The 19,975-nt window shown below is 38.5% G+C and overlaps 1 protein-coding gene across 1 annotated transcript in view; it reads left to right on the top strand.

Moving 5' to 3' along the window:
- The window catches only part of LOC131592162 (V-type proton ATPase subunit S1-like), a 50,310-nt gene that overhangs the window by 9,360 nt on the left and 20,975 nt on the right, over positions 1–19,975 (top strand). Inside the window, exons 4-6 of the mRNA XM_058863478.1 lie at positions 3,848–4,041; positions 5,081–5,124; positions 8,636–8,721. Coding sequence (XP_058719461.1) covers positions 3,848–4,041; positions 5,081–5,124; positions 8,636–8,721 — 324 coding nt within the window. The remainder of the gene's footprint in view (positions 1–3,847; positions 4,042–5,080; positions 5,125–8,635; positions 8,722–19,975) is intronic.

Genomic DNA, 19,975 nt, shown 5'->3' with positions numbered 1-19,975 from the left:
AATTATCATTTTCAAAGAGCTGTTGTAACTCTCAAGGTTTCATTACTGAAGGGTGACACTCAGTTCTGAGTCTGTTACCTATTACTGTGTATTCAAAATTAGGTTTGTTTTTCTGTCACCTTCTACTGTGCTAAAATCAATTTACATTGAATCTTATCAGTTACTCAGTTGCCCAAGAGGTTGCACCAGAAGTTGCTTCTGTAGTTCATCAGTCAGACACTTCCTTTACTAACCTGAAAAACAACATAATGAGCAAGTTTCGTTAGCTCAATATTTACCTTTTTATCAGATAGTTTAGGAACACATGGAACAGATGTGCAGTAGCTGATACTTTTTAATACCCCTTTCTTGCTAAATCTTTACCTACTCTTTAGCTAACTTCATGTGAAGACTGCCTCTCTCTCTCCAAAGAAGCTTAGTTTCTTTAGCAGTCCTTGCTTCAAGACTGCCAAATGCTTTGTGTGGGTCCAAGTAGAATGTATCATCTAGAGCTTCCTAGAGTACATGCCTATTGACTCCTTCAGATATCTTCAGCAGAATTGTTAGGCAAAACTTTTTTGTGAAAGCCACATCAATCTTTTCCCCAGCACAGTCATTTATTATTGTTATAATCTGTATTTTATGCTTTGGAATGCTTTCTCCCATTTTTAGACTTCAAGTTTTCTTCTTGACAGTCCCTTGGATCTGTCTGTAACCCTCAGAAAAAAAAAAAGGTGTCAAGTTTCCTTCTATACAGTAAAGCATGGAGATTTTTCCAATAATAGTTCCTGTAGCTGCAACACACTTTATCAGGGAAAGTACATCAGATCAATTTTCATTAAAAGTCTAATTTACAGCTTTATGCATACATTTGAAGGGCACAGCTACAGTGTAAAAGTTTGTGGGATAGATAATTGGAAAGTTAAAATTAAACCTTCTTCTTTTCCCCTTCTCTCTCCTTGTCCCTCTACTGTTTCTAGCTACTATGTGGTTTTCTTTAGCAGAATGTAAAACCAGGTGTTTTTCAATATCCTCTTCATTCTCCACCCCCTTTTGGAGTTTTCATGTTTTGAACAAGCATGGTAGCTGAAATCTTATAATGTGTAAAGCAACATATGGGTATTGTAAAGAAAAGTGCACAATTGCCAAATGGCAAGAAGGACAAAGAGGCTTGGGATCAGACTGCCTGCCTGAGGCTGTTGAGTTGATATCCAGCTGTGTCTACCCTTCAGATGAAAAGCAGCTGAATACCAGTGGCTGGAAGCTGAGACAGGTGGCAGTGCAGCATTGGTTAGGAGCAGAAGCACAATTAAGACACTACTCAGTAATGATACATTTTATATCTTATTCGGAATTAAATGAGTAATCTGCTTAATATATATCTTTGGATGAAATGGCTGTTGCCATTCTGGCTGCTGCTGTGGGACAAGGGATTAAAATATTGAAAACAAAACAAAACCATTGAATTGCTCAGACTTTGAGGTCTAAATTCAAATCTGTAAACAAATCAAAATTAAATGTTTTATCTATGTCTTCCAGAAGGAAAAAAACCGCTACTAAAAACACTACTCAAAGACCTGTACACAACATCAGTGTTTTCTGTTCTATTTTAATTTCTGCAGTTACTTTTCTATCAGTCTGGTAAATCAGACAATGCTGCATAATCCTCCCATATGAGCATATGTAGAAATGTGAAAATACCTATAGTATTTGCCTAGGAAGGAAGATGTGAGCAATTATAAAGAACCCGAGCAGGTCAGAAAAGGGGTAAGCAAAGAACAGACAAAAAGGAAAAAATTAATAGTAGGAGAAAAGTGTTAGGAACACCACACCACTTGCATCAGAGGAAAAGAGTCTGTAACAGCCTGAATATCTGAATATTGAGTCAAATGACACACTTAATCTAGACTTAAATGTAGAAAATACAAAAGCAAAGTTAACAAGGTGTCAACTAGGACTCAAAGAAAAAAATATCTTCTCATATTTTCATTGGGTTTCTTGGCAAGACTTTGCTAGTGGGCAAGCTACACTGGTGGCTTTTTTGACAAGCTGCCAGAAGCTTCCCTCATGTCTAAAAGTGCCAATGCTCGAAGAGGCACCTGCCACTGGCCAGGGCTGAGCCCATCAGAGACACGGTAACATATTTAAAAAGGAGAAGAAGTTACTGCACAGACACAACTGTGTTTGGAGAGGAGAGGGGAGGGGAGGAATGTATGAGAAACCAACACCAAGGTCAGCACTGAAGGAGTGGGAAGAGGTGCTCCAGGCGCCGGAGCAGAGATTCACCTTCAGCCTGTGGTGCAGCCCAGGGGGTGACAGCTGTGCCTCTGTAGCCCATGGATGTACATGGGGGAGCAGAGATCCACCTGCAACCCATGGAGCACCCAGTGCCAGGAGAGGTGGATGCCTGAAGGAAGCTGTGACCCTGTGGGAAGGCTCCTGGCAGGAGAGACCTGTGGAGAGAGGAGCCCACGCTGGAGCAGTTTGTTCCTGAAGGACTGCACCCCATGGGAGGGACCCATGCTGGAGCAGGTCATGAAGAACTGCACCCTGTGGGAAGGACTCTCCTTGGAGAAGTTCACAGAGGACTGATTCCCATGGGTGGGACCCCATGGAGGAGCAGGGAAAGAGTATGAGGAGTCCTCCCCAAAGAAGGAAGAGGCAGTAGAGACAATGTGTGATGAACTAACCACAGACCCCATTCTCTATCCCCCTTTAGCACTGTGGGGCAGGAGGTAGAGAATCATGGGTAATGTGACTGGAAGAAGAGAGGGGTGGGTAGAAGATGTTTTTAAGAATTAGCTTTATTTCTACTATCATACTCTGATTTGATTGTCAATAATTTTAATTAATTTTCTCAAGTTAAGTCAGTTTTTGTTGTGCAATTGGTTAGTGAACTCTCCCCAGCCCATGAGCCTTTTATTTTCTCTCCTTCATACAGCTGAAGAGGGCAATGATAGAGCAACTTTGGTTGGTACCTGGCATCAGGCCACGGTCAACCCACCACAACATTAAATATTGATTAATTAAACATTAATTTTGATAATTTTCAAGTCTTCATCTTGCATTTTGTTTCCCCAAATATTTCAGGTTAATTTTATTATCAAGAAAAATGCTTGGAAAGATGCTTTTTAACTATGCAGGTTCCAAATTTATAGAATGAGAGTGTTTTTCAATTCATTTAACTCAAGCATCTTTATCAGGAAGTCAACTATCAGAATTGTAAATCAAGTGAAAGATACCCTGATGCTTTATCTGAATCAATTCAGCCTGAGCTTTATAATTTGTACTGCGAGTAGAAAGGTGGAAAGCATATGACATGAATTTTGTTTGTGTGTGTCTAGAGGCTCTGTAAATCCTGAAATCTGCAGCTTTCTTTAATAATTAGTTACAAATTAGACATTTTTCTGTACCATGTACTGTACCACCAGGATGTACACAAATGCAGGGTGTTTATTATGCAAAGTATGAGTGGAGCTGCTGGAACTGGAAGTGTCTGACATGGATCTTTCTGACTTCCAAGGGCATTTAGTTAGAGAGTAATCTGAGCTTTGCCTCTGGCAATGTTCATAACCACTACACTCTTAGTCTGAGAACTTCTACATCATCTGTCTCTCTTCTTCTACCATACATGTGGAAAAGACAATAAAAATTTTGTGTTTCTGAGTGCTTTAAGCTTGCTGCAAGAAAGTTCAGGAGCAGTCTGTAAGCCACCATCAATCAGGCTGGTGAGAATTCACATGCTGTTTATTGTGGAGGTTACTCACCTTGAATATTAAATTAAGGATACATTAAAAAAAGATTGTGTTTAATTATTATGTAACTAAATATTAAGCAAGTAAATAAACTTCTCATAAATTTATTACAGGAAATTCTTCAGTCTTCTCCTTCATCTTTAGTTTTGCCAGCTGTTGACTGCAAGGCTACCCAGAATCTCCTAAGTGTTCTTCAGGAATCAGGAGATTGGAAGTTAACAAATGTAACTAATTTAAATGTCTCTCAGCTGGAACTGAATGCATCTAACCCAAACTTACTGGTGGTCCAGCTACAGCCACTTGCCAGGTAGGAGTTTATCATGAACAGAACTGACCCACATGTGTGCATGATTTTTGGAACTTTTGAAAATGTCGGTTGTATTGAGGAAATTAAAAAAAAAAACACAGTGGAAGCTTGTAGGACTATCAAAATTGTTTCTCTTACAAGGATGAATTCAGTGTTTTTCAAATCCCCTGATGAGCTTACCAGATATAATAGATGAATTATGTTGAGAAAGGCAGTCACGCATTCCTATTTTGTCTGCCTCATTATATGAGAACAAAGGGGCAGCTAATAAAACTAAATGGCAACACACTTTTTAGCAGAAAGGCTCAATTATTTTACTCGACACGTGATTAACCTACAGAATTAATTGCTAGAGGGCATTCCATGGGTCAAAAATACTAACAAGGATAAATAAGCAAGCAAATAAACATACAGACAAACCTGAAGCTAATAAAGAGCCTGATTTTCCATCATAATGGAAGGAAGAGGAGGGCTATAATTCTTCATGTTTCCAGATCTATGAGGGCTATGATCTAACAGAGATAGGGAGACAGCGTTCCTTCAGGTGAATGCATATTTAGAAAATACAAGGCATGGATGCTGAACTTCTTCTGCTTATTCTTCTTTCCATCTTATTTGGGCATTTGTACATGTTGGTTTAAGATGCAGATATCAATGTGTCCTAAACAAATGCAATTCTAGCTGCCACGTCACTACACAAAAAGAGGCATGATAACTATTTTAAAGAGCTCCTGTACAAATGTTAAACAAGGGGCCTACACCAAATGAAAAAAAGCTTCCTAGAGACTGATCAAAATAGTGTCAGTAGTATGGCTTCTCTGCTGCCTAGGAAATTTGACAGGTTTAAGAATTAGCTGAAGATGTCGTCCTTACATTTTTAATGGCTTTGCAGAAGAAAAGAGTCATTAGGAGGAGATGAAAGGATAGCAGAGGGACTGCCAGTAATCCTTTTATCAGTCAGTATCTTCATATATTTCTGTTTCACATCATTCTTGCCTAGAAAAGATTTTTAATTATTTTTCTCCCTGTTTTTCTCTAGTGGTTTAAAAGAGATTTCCACTCTGGAAGCAGTTGCTGAAAATGGTAAGTAGTATTACCTAGACATAACTAACATTTCATCATCTGTGTTTTCACTTGAGCAGGTAGTATTCTCTAGTTCCCAGGCTTTGCTTTGCTACTACTATTTAAATGCTTTTATCCCACTTGCCTTCTACAGTATTTATAAGCTGTGGTTGTCTTAGTTTTAATCAGGCACTAAGTGTCTGTGTCATGAAATTGTAAGCTTGATAAATTCATGTCTGCTTCAGGCATGGACTCATTCTCTGAGCCCAAACCCTGCATGTCTGTGCTACTTGAGCTGCCTCCTTCGATTTCACCTTGCACACTGTCAGCTGGATGTGCCAGGTTCATCTGGCAATTCCAAGGCCTTGATCTCAACAAAGGGTGTCTGCACAAATAGGAAATGTCTTTTTAATCTTTATAAAACAATAGTGATGGCCTCCTTTGCCTTTGATATCAGTCTTTTATTGGCTTTGCAGTGTATTAAACACTACTTGTTAAAGTTGAATCTCTCAATATAATACTATAAAAAAATTTTCTTGCCTACCATCTGGTTGAAAAAGAGGTGCCATACATGAAAATGGTACTGAGAGGCATCTCATTGCAGAGCTTTCACTTACTACTCTAAATTACAAATCAAATTATAAAGCATGCAAATCAAAGTGGAAGTTTTGGAGGTTTACAGTGTAGTGGGCTGATAATTAAACAGTGTTCTTAGTGGCTATGACTGTTTCTGCTCAGAACTGGGGCTGTAAAATCAGAAGCAGATTTGAAAAACAGGGGAAAATACCTTAGTACTGAAATTAGTTGTGTATCCTTTTCTGTTTGTTTTTGTACTACCAAAATGAGTGGGTTTTATACTAAAACAAGCAGTTGGGTTTCCATCTCTGAATTGCAGACGAGTTATTTTGTTCTATTTTCTGTCCCCAGAGCATACTGGGTAGTTGAGCCTTGGGTTAATGTTTGTCTTAACTAAACAGTGGCTTTTTCTTTATGGGACATTTCTTTCAACAGTTGCATGGATTCAAGAATAAGCTTCCCAAGCCCTAGTGTAATAGTATCATAGAATATGCTGAGTTGGAAGGGAACTATTGGGATCTCTGAGTCCATCCTGGCCCTGCACAGGACACCCCAAGAATCACATCATGTGCCTGACAGTGTTCTCCAAATGCTTCTTGAGCTCTGTCAGGTTTGGTCTTCTGCTACTTCTCTGCAGAGCTCTGGTTAGAAAACCTTTTACCTGATACCCTGCCTAAACCTCCTTTGACTTGGTTTCATGCCATTTCTTGGACTCTTATCACTGGTCACGAGTGGTGAAATCAGCAGTGTCTGCCCCTTCTCTTCCCCTCATGAGGAAGCTGTAACTGCAGTGAGGGCTCCCCTCAGTCTCCTCCGGGCTGAACAGATCTCAGCTGCTCCTCATAGGGCTCCCTTCACTATCCTCATTGCCCTCCTTTGGACACTCTCTAATAGCTTTATATCCTTCTTATACTGTGGCACCCAGAACTTCCCCCAGCACTCGAGGTGAGGCCGCCCCAGTGCAGACCAGAGCGGGACAATCCCCTCCCTTGCCTGGCTGGTGATGCTGAGCCTGGTGCTCTCCAGGACAGGGTTGGCCCTCCTGGCTGCCAGGGCACGCCGTAGACTCATACAGCTGCTGTGTCAGGCTGCTTTGTTTTGGGAAAGCAAAGTTAAAAGGTGATCTGTGGGAGGATGGAAGAAAAGGCTACACCAGCTTTTTGGTTAGTATCAACTAGATGTTAATTGGGAAGAAGATGAGTGGAATAGAGAAGATGTGCCACTTTTCTTGGCCAAGTACAGAATCTGCACTATTGTTCCCATGTAGGCACCTAATTTAGGTGCTCTAAAACATGATGGACAGTCTGATCTCTTTTCTTTGGAGAATTTGAAAATACTTCATAAGAAAGGTAGAGTTCTGATCACAGGCAAAACAGAGATCTATATAAACTCTATTGTCAGAAGGATGTTCACAGAAGCTTCTCTGGATGAAGGAATTACCTCCAGAACCTTCCTGAAGGAGTTATAGATGTTACTGGTAACTATAGTTACATGTAGCTCCTTTCTGAAGGGAAATGCAAATAACACATTATTTCAGAAAGCTATTTGTTGCTTTAATGAAAGAAAACCCAAAGTCAGTCTCTGCATTTTTATACATATTATTTTCTTTTGTTCTGCAAATTTTTGCTAGGGCTGAAAAGAATTTCCAAAATCTATGAATCCAGAATACAAAATCTACATTATATAATGTCTTGGATCTCTGCAACTGATGTAATTATGGCAGTAGTTTTTAGGCAGTTATTTTCCTAAGTACATTTCTTATAGTAGATCCTCTTAGCAATAATTTTTAGAAGAAAAATTTACATAGCTATGATTCTTGCCTGATATGAGGAAATCAGTTCAGCTGAAACCCCATAGAAAACGACAATGCCTGAATTCTTACAAAAGCCAAATATTTCACTTGGCCAAGACACCATAATTACACTTAATGGAAGTGGTTAAAGGAGATAGTAATATAAACTCTTAATTTCAGCAAATGCAAATAAAACACAATTTCTGTAAAGTATAACCTCAAAGTCTGAGAAGTTTGTATGCCTAGGTTATAAAATATCCATCTACCAGGCTGGTACGTAAATGAGAAGTGAGAAGGCACTGGAACAGTAAATGTGAGTTGTCTGACTTTCTTCTCAAGCAATCCCAATAACAACACTAATACATGATTCACAACTATTCTCAACTATACAACTATTGTGTTCCTTATAAGCAGATGTTCATGTTTCTGCATAAATATCGAAAAAATGTATTAGTTGTAAGTATTTATTGCAACTGCTTGTGGTTTCAGAACTAGAGGAGGATCTTTTGTAGAGGCATATTTGGACCTCTTTGAAAGGCTCTCTCTTCCTTATTTGACTTCTTCATTTTTCAGAAATATTTCACCATATTTCTCCTTTGGCCTCCAATGTAATGAACAAGAAAATTTTATATGTCTTGTTGGTGGTGCAGAAGCAGGCTTTAAATCCACAGAAGGCAAAATAAATATTGCTACCAGTATTATACATATCATGCCCCACACTAAACACCATATTTTGACTATTGTTTCTCAGTGGTAGTTACATGTATTTTGTAATTCACAGAACAATGCTGCTTAAATTTGATTATTTATTTATTGACTTGTCACTTGACTAACAGTATATGTATCCTCTTCTCAAGTGATTTCTTCTGCTTCTGCTTTTAACTGCCCAAAGTTCAAACTTTTGGGTATATTTTCCGTGGTTTTACTTTTCAATTTCAAAATCATCCCTTTTTCTGAACTGTTGTATTGGGGTTTTTTTTTATATTTGTGCATTTTTCAAGACACTTGAGTGTGTCTTATCCTATTTGTACGTAGATAGAATGAGCACTTTAGTTGCTTGAACTGAATAAGCTTAAGCATCTAGCTCATTACTTCTCCAACTACTGTAGGATTTTAGCTTTCTCAGCTTACAGTTTGTTGAATTATACATGATTCTATTTACAGACAAAATAATTGGAAGAGTGACCATGGATCTGCAGGAACGAGGGATTCATTTTTCAGTAATTTATACTGCAGTGAGACCTTCAAGGGTGAGTAATCTTCAGTGCCTAGAACTGTCAGATTTTTATCATCGAATAACTTAATGTTTACAGAAGAACTCTGTAGATGATTTTCAAGATTATACAGACAAGCAATCTATATTGTATGAGGTTTTGACCAGAAATGATTGCATGAATTTTCATATATGATAGCTATATCACACAACTATTGAAGCTTTACTGTTCTAGGAGACTATAAATTTGCCTTTGTCTGTAGAACTTATTACCATTTTTAAGAACTGTAAATTAATTTTTTTTTTCAGTTTAACCCTAGTGGTTTTGTAGTGAGTTCTATGTAGAACATTATCAAACTTCCTAGTGTGGCTAGTTAATATAGACAGAGTGTTATTAATTAACTGAAGGCTACTGAAGTATCCATTTTAAAATTAATTAGTTTAATTTTAATCAACACTTGGTATTTACAACTGAAAGGTACAGTTTTCAGCCTCACTGATAGTCAAAACATAATTTATATATCACATCATATCACATTAACAGTCAGTAACAATGCAGGATAGTTATGCAGAGTTATCTTTTTGTATGACATACAGGTTGCAATCAAAAATATTTAATTTTTAATTTTAATGTGAATAAATAGAGGACAATCTCGCCTTGAGAAAAAAAAAGTTCCCATCAAGAAGAGAAACCTTTGAAGTATGGGCTGAATCCTAAAAAATGCAACTTTGAAAGAAACATGTCTATCTGTTTCAGATGTAACACAATCTGAGTTCCTAATATGATAATGGAATCATAGAATCATTAAGATGGGAAAAGACCTCCAAGATCATTGAATACAACCTCTGACTGGCCACCATAATGTCAATTAAACCCTAAGTGCCGCATCCAGTAATTTCTTGAGCACCTCCAGGCATGGGGACTCCACCACCTTTCTGGGTGGTCTGTTTCAATGCTTGACAACCCTTTTAAGGAAGAAATTCACCCTGATGTCCCACCTGAGCCTCCCCTGGTGCTAGTTGCCTGGAAGAAGAGGCTGACCCCCACCCCTCCTTTCAGGCAGTTGGAAAATGATAAGGACCCCCCTGAGCCCCCTCTTCTCCTGGCTGAACACCCCAGCTCCCTCAGCCACTCCTCATGTGATGTGCTCTTTAGACCCTTCACCAGCTCCACTGCCCTTCTCTGGACACACTCCAGCCCCTCAATGTCTTCTTGTGAGGGGCCCAGAGCTGGACACAGCCCTCGAGGTGAGACCTCACCAGTGCTGAGTACAGGGGAAGAATGACCTCCCTGCTCCTGCTGGCCACACCATTCCTGATACAGGCCAGGATGGCACTGGCCTTCTTGGCCACCTGGGCACACCCTGGGTCATGTTCAGCTGCTGTCAGCCAACACAGCCAGGTCCTTTGTACTCACACAGAGTCATGAGTGTCCAAGTGGCACAGTGGGTCACTAGCTGCTTCCTCTTGGATTGCAGGGATTCCATTCTGTTCCCAGACCCTGTCTACCAGCTCAGGAGGCTGAGGATAACCAGTCTTGCTGTTAAAGGCTGAGGCAAAGAAAGTACAAGTACCTCAGCCTTTTCCTGGTCCTTGGTTACAATGTTTTCCCCCTTCCCCACACCCAAGGACAGAGAATTTCCTTAGCTCTATTTTTATTGATTTATAAAACCATCTTATATCTCTCACTGTAGTTGCCACACTGAGTTCTAGCTGAGTTTTCAACTTTCTAATTTTCTCTCTACATGACCTAATGACCCCTTGTACTCTCCCTGAGTTGCCTGCTCCTTCTTGGAAAGGTCATGAACTCCTTTTTTTCCCTCTGTTTTCCAGTGAGAGCTCTCTGTTCAGCGAGGCCAGTCTTCCTCCTTCATCGGCTCATCTTTGGGCACATGGGGATGGCCTACTTCTGTGCTTTTAAGATTTCTTTCTTAATGTATTTCTAGGTTTCCTGAACTCCTTTGTTATTAAGGATTGTCCAAGGCAGAGGTTTTGTTGACCCCCTTCCTCATTTCACCAAGAATTGTAAACTCTGTCATTTTGGGGTCTCTATGCCCAAGGCAGCCTCCTACCACCACACCTCCCACCAGCTCTTCTCTATTCATAAACAGCAAGACTAGCAGGGCACCGTCCTTTGTAGGCTCACTCATGTGTCAGGAATTTATCTTCCTCACACTCCAGGAACCTCCTAGCCTGCCTCTTCACTGTGTTGAGTTTCCAGCAGACATCTGGCAAGTTGAAGTCTCCCACAAGAAAAGGGGCTAGCAATCGTGAAACATCACCCAGTTCCTTGTAGAATATCTCACCTGCCTGTCCTTGGTTTAGGCAGCATGAAAGACATTTGTGTGATTGTCTAGATCTAGCATGAGAAATGCCAACAGGATCTTGAGAGGCTGGAAGGTTTTTGTGAGGTAGCAAAATGAAAAATGCACTGCTATTCTTATTGCAAGAATAAAACCCAGAAAAACTGTCATTGGTGGGTATGGAGGGAAGTCCCTTAATCTTATCCAACAGAAGAGTGAGAGGCCACTTAAATGGGCTTCATAAATGGTCCTTAAGCCAGTAGTGGATGAGCCCCTCAAAGGTGTTCTGTGTTCATTCAAAAGTAGTATGGGTTTTTGCATGAAGGTAGGATCTTGAACCTCTGACTGATCCAACAAGGTGATCACAATAGTCCCTTCAGGCTCTGGGGCAAAGGCTAATTCTACTTAAGAAAAATGAGAACTTTCTTTAAAAATGTACCCTGTGAAATTAAACTCCAGAGACTGGATTTTGGAGACCCAACTTAGGGAAAAACCCAGTAGCATGAGGAGGCAAGTTCACATTGATATTCTGTATACTGTATGTTTTTGTGGCAAACGAGAGAATATTATTCCAGAGCCTTTGATCTGCCTTTTTGTCTATTTCTTTTTTTTAAAAAAGATCCAAAATAAAAATAAAATTTACTTTTTTATTGTGGCTCTTTGCTGTTTGAAATCAAAGGCATGAGGGTGTTCTTAGCTGAAAATTTCATTTAGAACAATTGGAATGAAATACATTTTTAATTAATGAAAAATTGGAATTAAGGGAAGGAATTTTTTGATCGGTTTAAAAAAGATTTTAAATCTATGCATATTTCAACAGGCCTTCCAAATTAAAGTAACTTAGTTTGAGCAGCTGAAGCACTTTTAAATAATTAAAGCAATGTATTTTAAGATGTTCTACGTTTCTAAAATATAAGCAATTTAAATTTTTCTCAATTGTATACATTTAATCCTTTATAAAACCATTTAAAGCATTTTTTGGCTCCTCACAATAAATTTAAGTTATTTCAGTGCATTCAAGGTTATCATATTCTGTACAGAGCTAGGAAAGCCAAAGCAAAAGGTACTATTGAGGGTTCATCACTCTGTGTATTTGCATATAACCTCTCTTTGGTATGTATTGCATATCTTTGGCTGTGCTTGAACTGCAGAACATATGAACTGTTTCATAACCATGAGTGAAAATACTAACTCCCTTTGCTTAAAGACAATATTGCATGATCTAGAAGCTGCAGGATTACTCCCCGGTGATAGCTGAGATGAATATATATAAAAGAAGGCTTTAATCATGTTGAGAATGATTTTCAAATGCACTATGTAAACTGTATAGCTATCATCCACTGTGGAAGATTTTGCATTCACTAGTGGCCTTATTCTCAGTGATGAAGGAAATTAGCTTAAGAATTACACTTTAAAGAAAAAGGTAATCTCCTTCTAGATAGGTAAATTAATTGTATACAATAAGTTCCCAAAAAATGGTGGTTTTGAGATACTTTTCTGAAAGCTCTACATCCTTGCTCTTGGGCTGTTTATGGCTTAATAGCATCTCTATGTCATTTTTGTTTGTTCTTCCATTGCCTCAAGCAGAGAAAAATAGATGGTTCTTGTTCTATTCTGGTTTCAGCATGATTGGACGGCTAGAGCACCTCTTCTTTGAGGAAAGGCTAAGGGAATTGGGATTGTTCAGCCTGGGGAAGAGAACACATCAAGGTGAACTAATTGCTGGCCTTCCAGTACCTGAAGGGAGACTACAGGAAAGCTGGGGAGAGGCTTTTTTTTTTGGTTTTTTTTTTTTAAAAGAGCATGTAGTTATAGGAAAAAGGGGAATGCTTTTAAACTGAAGGAGAGTAGGTTTAGATTCGGTATTAGGAAGAAATTCTTTCCTGTGACGGTGGTGAGGCCCTGAAACAGGCTGAATGAGACCCTCAGCAACCTGCTCTAGTGGAAGGTGTCCCTGCCTGACAAGAGGCTTGGAACTAGATGATCTTTAATGTGCCTTTTAATTCAAGGCATTCTATGATTTGAAGCTGGAAGAGACTGAAAGAGAAGCCACTTGGACTTCTACTTGGAATGGTTTCACTAACTGGCTGATGATTCCTCCCACCATCTCAAAAAGGAGCTGCCTTCCTCCAGCAAGGCAACTGCTGAGTCTTGTGGCTCATGTTTTGAAATGCATTGACTTGTAGGTCTGTCTGACCTGGGATGAGTTGGGATCTCTCTGGCTGAGAGAGTGATTTGTAGCACCTAATTCTGGGCAAGTGAAGTCTATGTGTCTATATCTGAAGTCATCAACTAGGGTTCTCTTTACAATCAAGGGTTTTTAAGGATATGATCCTTCTGACTGTTTTGTAGGAGACCACTGCAAGATGAGATGAAACTCACTCTTAAAGGCAGTCATCATGCTTAGGTTAGATCTTGACATGTACAGATAGTCAGACAAGTCTCACTCAACATTTCTCATATTTTTTTCCATTGAAAACCAGAAACTTATCTCAAGATATGAGGAGTGTCTGGCCAACACTTTTCTTCCCTTTGAAAATCATTTGAAAGCTTATTTTTCTTCATGAGAACCAAACCTTTCTGCAGTCCTTGTTCTACTCTTTCATCAGGAGTTCTCACGAATATATCAATTTCTGTGTTCTCAAGGAGTTTGATCACAGTCACCCCTCTACTTTGATTTCTTCTGGTTAGCTTTTTGGCTTATGGTTTCAATGCATAATTTTGCCTCACTGTTGAAATTGGAGAGGTTAAAAAGGCTGCAATGATTTAAGGACACATATGCTTCAAATCATCAATCTCATCAAGTTCCCCATCCTTCTGATACTCATAGGTGTCCCTGTAACTTTTTTACTAGTTTTCTTCTGAAACTGCAAGACAGTTTTACAGTTGTTATCTTTTCTCAGTGAGATTGAATGCTGAAGGACCACATATTGCTAAAAGGAGATTTATGGCTACATTCCATGATGATACTCATTTTGTTGACTCCAGTTTTTACAGATGCATTGTGAAATGCTGTTTAAATTTTCTGTACTGCCTCCACATTTTCAGAGAACTTCAGTTACCATCAGCTTTGGACTCCTTTATTCTACAAGCTGTCTGCTCTAGCTGGTGTTTCTGCGTGTTGAATCTTTGATACCACTCAGAGCCAAGCAGTATGAGTTATAGGAACTTTTTACAGCCAGAAGTAATATTGGAATCTGTCACACAAGTGGTTACTTTTGACACTTAAAAAGTATCTCTTGGAGATATCTTCAGGTGCTATTGTTTTGCACCTCAGCTGAAAGGAGTATGAAAAGTTTTTACCTGCTTTGACAAGTGCTTGTGGTTGTTTTCTTTGTTTCTGCCCTCTATCTAACACATTTTTAAAAATGTATCGTATTTTGCTCTGCTGCACCTTCCACTTACATCCAGCTCCCCTCTGTTTTGTTGACTATTCAGTTTATTGCTCCAAGGACACTACATGCTGCAATAGCCACCCCACTGACTTCACAACTTCCAGCTAATGGAATGCTTTTGACCATTTAATATACTCAAGCATTACATAAAGTGAGCTTTCCCATGAATAAACATTATAAAAATGCTTATATTGCCATTTCAGAAGCTGGGATGTAGATTAAATATTCTCACACATCCTTGAATACAGGAATTGCCTTATTCATTTAGTCTTCTATTTTTACATTTGAAGGAGCTACTGGAATTTGACACAGTATAATAAAGCATTGGTGTTTCCAGCCTAAAAGAAGAAAAAAAAAAAGGAATTCCTTATCCTTTGGAATGCCATTATAATAAAACATAAACTTTAACTTGTAGGAGAAGAATGTACATTTGACTATTTTCTAGCAAACTCAGTTTTGAGAATTTTTTTCTGACAGAGTATTTTTAAAGAACTACAAAAGAACTGCTTGAGGCAGGTTGAAGCCAGTTAGTTGTCACTCTAGATGAACAAACATTTAGCCAAATTAGTTTCAAAATTGAATGATGAAAATGTGAGAGATTCTTGTTAGCAATTCTGTATGATTCATTCCATGTGTTAGTGGAGAATTCAGAGAAATAGCTACCGCTTTACCTTTAAGTCTAGACTTTGCACCAAAGCAAGTTAAGATTCACTTCCTTTAAACATTTTTACAACTTTAGCTTACATTTTATATATATATGTATATGTTTATGCACTTCACTGCTAAATGAAGGGCAGAATGGGACTAAGCTATTATTTTTATCTGATTAGAACAGTTTTGTTATTTTCAGTTGCTATGCTTTTAAGGCATAGATGAAACCTGTACACATTTTCCATGTAGATCAAATCAGAAAGTTGTATTTATTTTGCTTTTAAAACTAAGGACCAAGAAAACTGGAGTGGAGGAGGTATGGTGGAGAAGGACACAGGTAAAGATGAATTGTCTTAGGACTAAAAATTTACCAGAAATTGGTAAAATGCAGGGATAAAAGTTGCAATGAGTATTCTAAAACCTGCAGTCATATATAAGCAGAAGTCATAAACATAATAATTCAGAATGAAATTAAGGTATAAGGGTAAAATAGAATAGATTAAATAGAATGTGTAACTGTAAACAAACATATTTATATGACGTGTTGGTAGGCGTACTAAACACTTTCTGGAAGCAAAATGTCTAAGTAAAAAAAGTATTGGAGTGACAGAATAGAGCTGTAAAGAACTGATGTTGTGTCTTAAAGGAATTTTGGATTCCAGGAGACAAAGATAAATATTCTGAGAATCCTGGAGACCTATTCTAAGAACAGTCTTTGAAGACGGAGGCTAATGCAATATCCAAATAATATGTCTTTAACATTAGGATTAAAATAATCCATCTAGGTTTGAATTGATAAATTGCTCAATAATCTCCACTAATTATGTTGACTGACACTGCTTATATCTGGACTACAAACCGCTTCAACACAATATATTAAAAGGTCAAACTATATGTCAAAAAAGCATTTTTTCCCATTAGTCTCCTCCCCACACGGAAACGTCCCAAACTGTGTTGTAAATAACAGAGTGAGAGTTGAGGCTATTAAAAGTAAGAGTCATGCTTCAAAAAGCATAGTCCTATATGATACAGAAAATTAAAAGGAATGTAAATTGCAAATTTAGTGCAGTATCATATGGCAGACCTAAAGAGATTCAGAGGAATAATGTCCACAAGGCACAAAAACTATTCATAAAAACACATTAGACAGGAATTCTTTTAGAGAGTACTGGATCTAATAGAAAAGAGGAATGCAGAAAAATGAGTGTCAATGCAAAGCCAAATGGCCTGTGTGTTGATCATAACAATCTTGTTCTACCAGCTGTGGTAGAACATAAAGAAGTTCTCACTTCAAACACTTTCAAGAGTTATTGAGCCTCAAAAGATTTTGCTGCTACTTCATTAGCAAAAGTAGAGATTTCAGAATAAATCAATAAAACTAATTGTGTCATATCATCAAGGTCATATATTATTCTCGTAAGTTTAAAATAAGAAACTGCCAGACTGTCATCATGATTTCTGAGTTACAATTTTTTAATTAAAAATTTTATAATGTATATGAAAATTAAAAAATAATTTAACCTTCATCATGGAGGAGAAGGATGTTTCAACTGTGACTTGGGGCTGGAAAAGAGGCTCCATATGTCTGGAGAAATACATCCAGGTTAACCTACCTTCCATACTGATAAAAACGTTTGAAACTGTAGTCATAAATATGTGGATCTACGAAGAAAATACAATATGGTTTCAGTGCTCTCTAAGAGGCATAGGATGTGCAAGCAAAAGTAAAGTAAAAAGGGTAAAAAAGTAGAATTACTTGGTACAAGAAGTAAAATCTTTAAAGGTAGGAAACAAGGGATAAAAATAAAGGATTCATGTTCACAGTGGGGAGTATTTGCAGTGGAACTCTGTGGGGATTGATGTTGATGCCTGTGCTCTTCAGCAGAGTCGTTAGTATGGAAAGGGGGCTGAAATCCAAAGGTGCCAAACTTTGCTGATGTACTGACAAGTTGGAGAAACCACTCACAGCACTGCATTACTGAGTGAAGAAAATACAGATACAGTCCAGTCTGAAGAAAAGTAACATATAGGGAAAAGCTTAAATGTGCATATTACACTGTAGTGAGTGGCTGCTATTTCTCAGAAGAGGAATTGCAGTACAAACGTGGGTAGATCTCTTGGAACATCCCAGCAGTCAGCATTAGGATGAATAGCAAGCAGAGTGTTACCCACCATTTGGAAAGGAGGAGAGCAAAGCAGAAAGTGTTCACTGAGTCCTTACAAGTCTGCCAGTGAAATAGTGCATGTGGTCCTGGCCATCCCATCTCCAAAGGATACAGTAACACTACAAGATTAAGCTATTTCATCTAGGAAAACTGAGGGAAATTCAAGAGGGAAATAATAAATAAAACAACCAATTAAGTGGACTGTCTGAACAGGAAATATTACTCGTTGTCTCTGGAAAATATTCATGACAATCACCACTCAGACCGTAACACAGGAATTCAGGGGCAACAAAATCCTTTAAAGAAAAAAAAGATGAACTATTTTTGGATCACAAAAGCACACAGGTTTCAGTGGTTACATAAACTGATGGAACAAAGGAAGGATGGGTGGAAAGAAGGTCCTATTACATGTGTTGATTTGAATGCAACCTTCAGACCTGAAGGTTTCTAACCCAAGATTAGAGAAATCAAAGAGGGCATCCTAGGACAAGTGTTGTTTGTATTTACCCTTTTCTTGTTTCAGCTGCCAGTTACTATCAGGAGCTCTGGCTGTGAGCTAGGTGGACCTTTGCCCTCATACAGTTTAGCTGGCCTCATGTCTTGGCAGTGGAAGCTTGGGATATTGACATAGCATTTCTCTGGGACAGGAGTGTGAAAAGTAATATGTAACTTATTTAACTAAAGGCCAAGAACCAGGAGAGGCAACCAGCAGAATAAGCAAAGCTGCACTGTAAGAAGCTCACGGACTTTCCTCCTCATGCTTGCCTATTAGATTGTTGTAGAACTGCACCTCTGAAAATGAAAATAGTTGCCACATCATAAAAAAAAGCTTGCTGCATGTAAATCATGGCTCTGCTGGCAACCAGGAAATCCATAAGGAGAAGTGACTGTTTCAGCTGAAAATGGAGAGGTGGCAGCTCAAGCTTGGTGTAGTCTTCCCTATTTTCAGTACAGTGAAACAAGCCGGGTCTCAAGAGCGTTGTCATTAAACATCTACAAGTTGCCTCTGGGAGCTCTGAATCCTTTCCCCGTTCATTGCTACTGGTGAGCACTTGTGTCTTCAGTGCCTTCTGCTGACACCAAAGCCCATTGGCATGATCTTTTTCACAGGGAGATATACATTCCCATTTTAGGGAAGCACAGGATTAGGAGTGGGAAACGATTCCACCTACCCAGAGGATGACCATGTATGTGAATCCCCCCAGATACCTGGGGTTGAAAAGGCAGGAGCTGAGAGATGTGTGGCTGTATGGTTGGGTGGCTTCTGCATGTGGTCAGAGCAAGCCTTACCCTAAATATCTACCTGCAGTACTACTTGTCTTCCTTCCCTCCACAGGAAATTAAACTAAAACTTGTAAAAGAACAAACTAGTGCAATCACAGGGATGCCCCGTGCACTGAGAAAACCATTTGTAACCTGTATCGTTTGTTTTGTACTGCAGCCATGTTGTCTGTGCTAGAGAAATAGTTGTTAGAGGATCAAAAGCACACTTTACTAACATAGGACATAAAAGTCTGCTGTTAATCATTAAAATGCAGATCATATATCCTGTGAAGTGTGAGATTTGATGGCAGAATAACAAAGCCTTAAATTTTAGTGCATCCAGTCTGTAATACAGTTAGTTAGTTAGTCAGAAGAAACCTGGATTATTTAATTTTAGTTTCAAGTGAAATTTCATATTCTTTCTTTTCACCTTATAGAAAATTTTGAAAAAAATGTATTTTCTTTATGTAGTGCCACAGAAAGTTTTGATTTTGGAATTTCAGTATTTTGTGGTGGGAAGACATTTTGTTGTGCTGTTCTAGATCTGCTATATTTATGCATGTAAGAGCTATGTTTTTCTCTCATTTTTACCCTGAATGTGACTCCCTGAAGTATTAGACTGTTCAAAGCCATCAGCTAGCGATTTCCTGCCATTTGAAAAAGTAAAGGGGGGACATCATTATTCATACATAGTCATTGTGTATACAAAACCATAGAATATTTAGGGTTGGAAAAGACTTTTAAGATCACTGAGTCCAACTGTCAAACTATGCAGCCATTTAAACTCCTAATTGCAGAATGCATGTCTCTAAAGTTAGGATAAAGTATGATAGTTTTTTAACAGAATTTTCAAAGATGTTTATGATTTTAGCAGAGGAATATATCTTTCCTTTAGGGATGGATATTGAAAAGTTTTCTCTAGAAGTTCCTTCTATTAAATCCTAAAGGTTTTTCCATAAAAATCTGTGAACCTGGAATTGCATGCAAGTCTCTTTTCAATGTTTGTACATTAGCATACAAAGCTAAGAAGTAGCCAGGGTGTCAATAAAAGGTGAACAGAATGTTAATGCAGTGTTTTGGTATTGAAACACAGAGCTTATTTCTTTCTGAGGATTGTATTACCCGTTCCTGCTAGCTCACAACTTTAAATTGAAACAGATTTCATCAACTAATACATTATATATTTCCTTTTAGACAGCTGTCTAACTAAAAAATCAACAGTTTAAGGAAAGCTGTGGTATTAATGTCTTGGAGGAAATAGTCTTGTATGGTCAGATCCCTTTTTGGTCACCAGTGCTAGCAGCATTATAAGTACAGCAGAGCTAGAGGCAGTGGTGGGAGAGCTCTGAGACTTGCCAGTGCCCCCCTGGACTGTTAGCTGGGGATGCTGAAAGAGAAGAAGCAAATCTGCTCTGCATGAGGTTGAAAAATCTTTGTTTCCTCTGGGATCCCACCTAACATCGTAGCACTGTTCTGACCCATGCAGGCCTACCAACGCACTCCAGCCTCACATG

The sequence above is a fragment of the Poecile atricapillus genome, chromosome W (assembly GCF_030490865.1).
Source record: "Poecile atricapillus isolate bPoeAtr1 chromosome W, bPoeAtr1.hap1, whole genome shotgun sequence".
Classification (NCBI taxonomy): domain Eukaryota; kingdom Metazoa; phylum Chordata; class Aves; order Passeriformes; family Paridae; genus Poecile; species Poecile atricapillus.
Note: the sequence above shows the minus strand (reverse complement) of the source record. Positions and strands in the feature narration are given on the sequence as shown.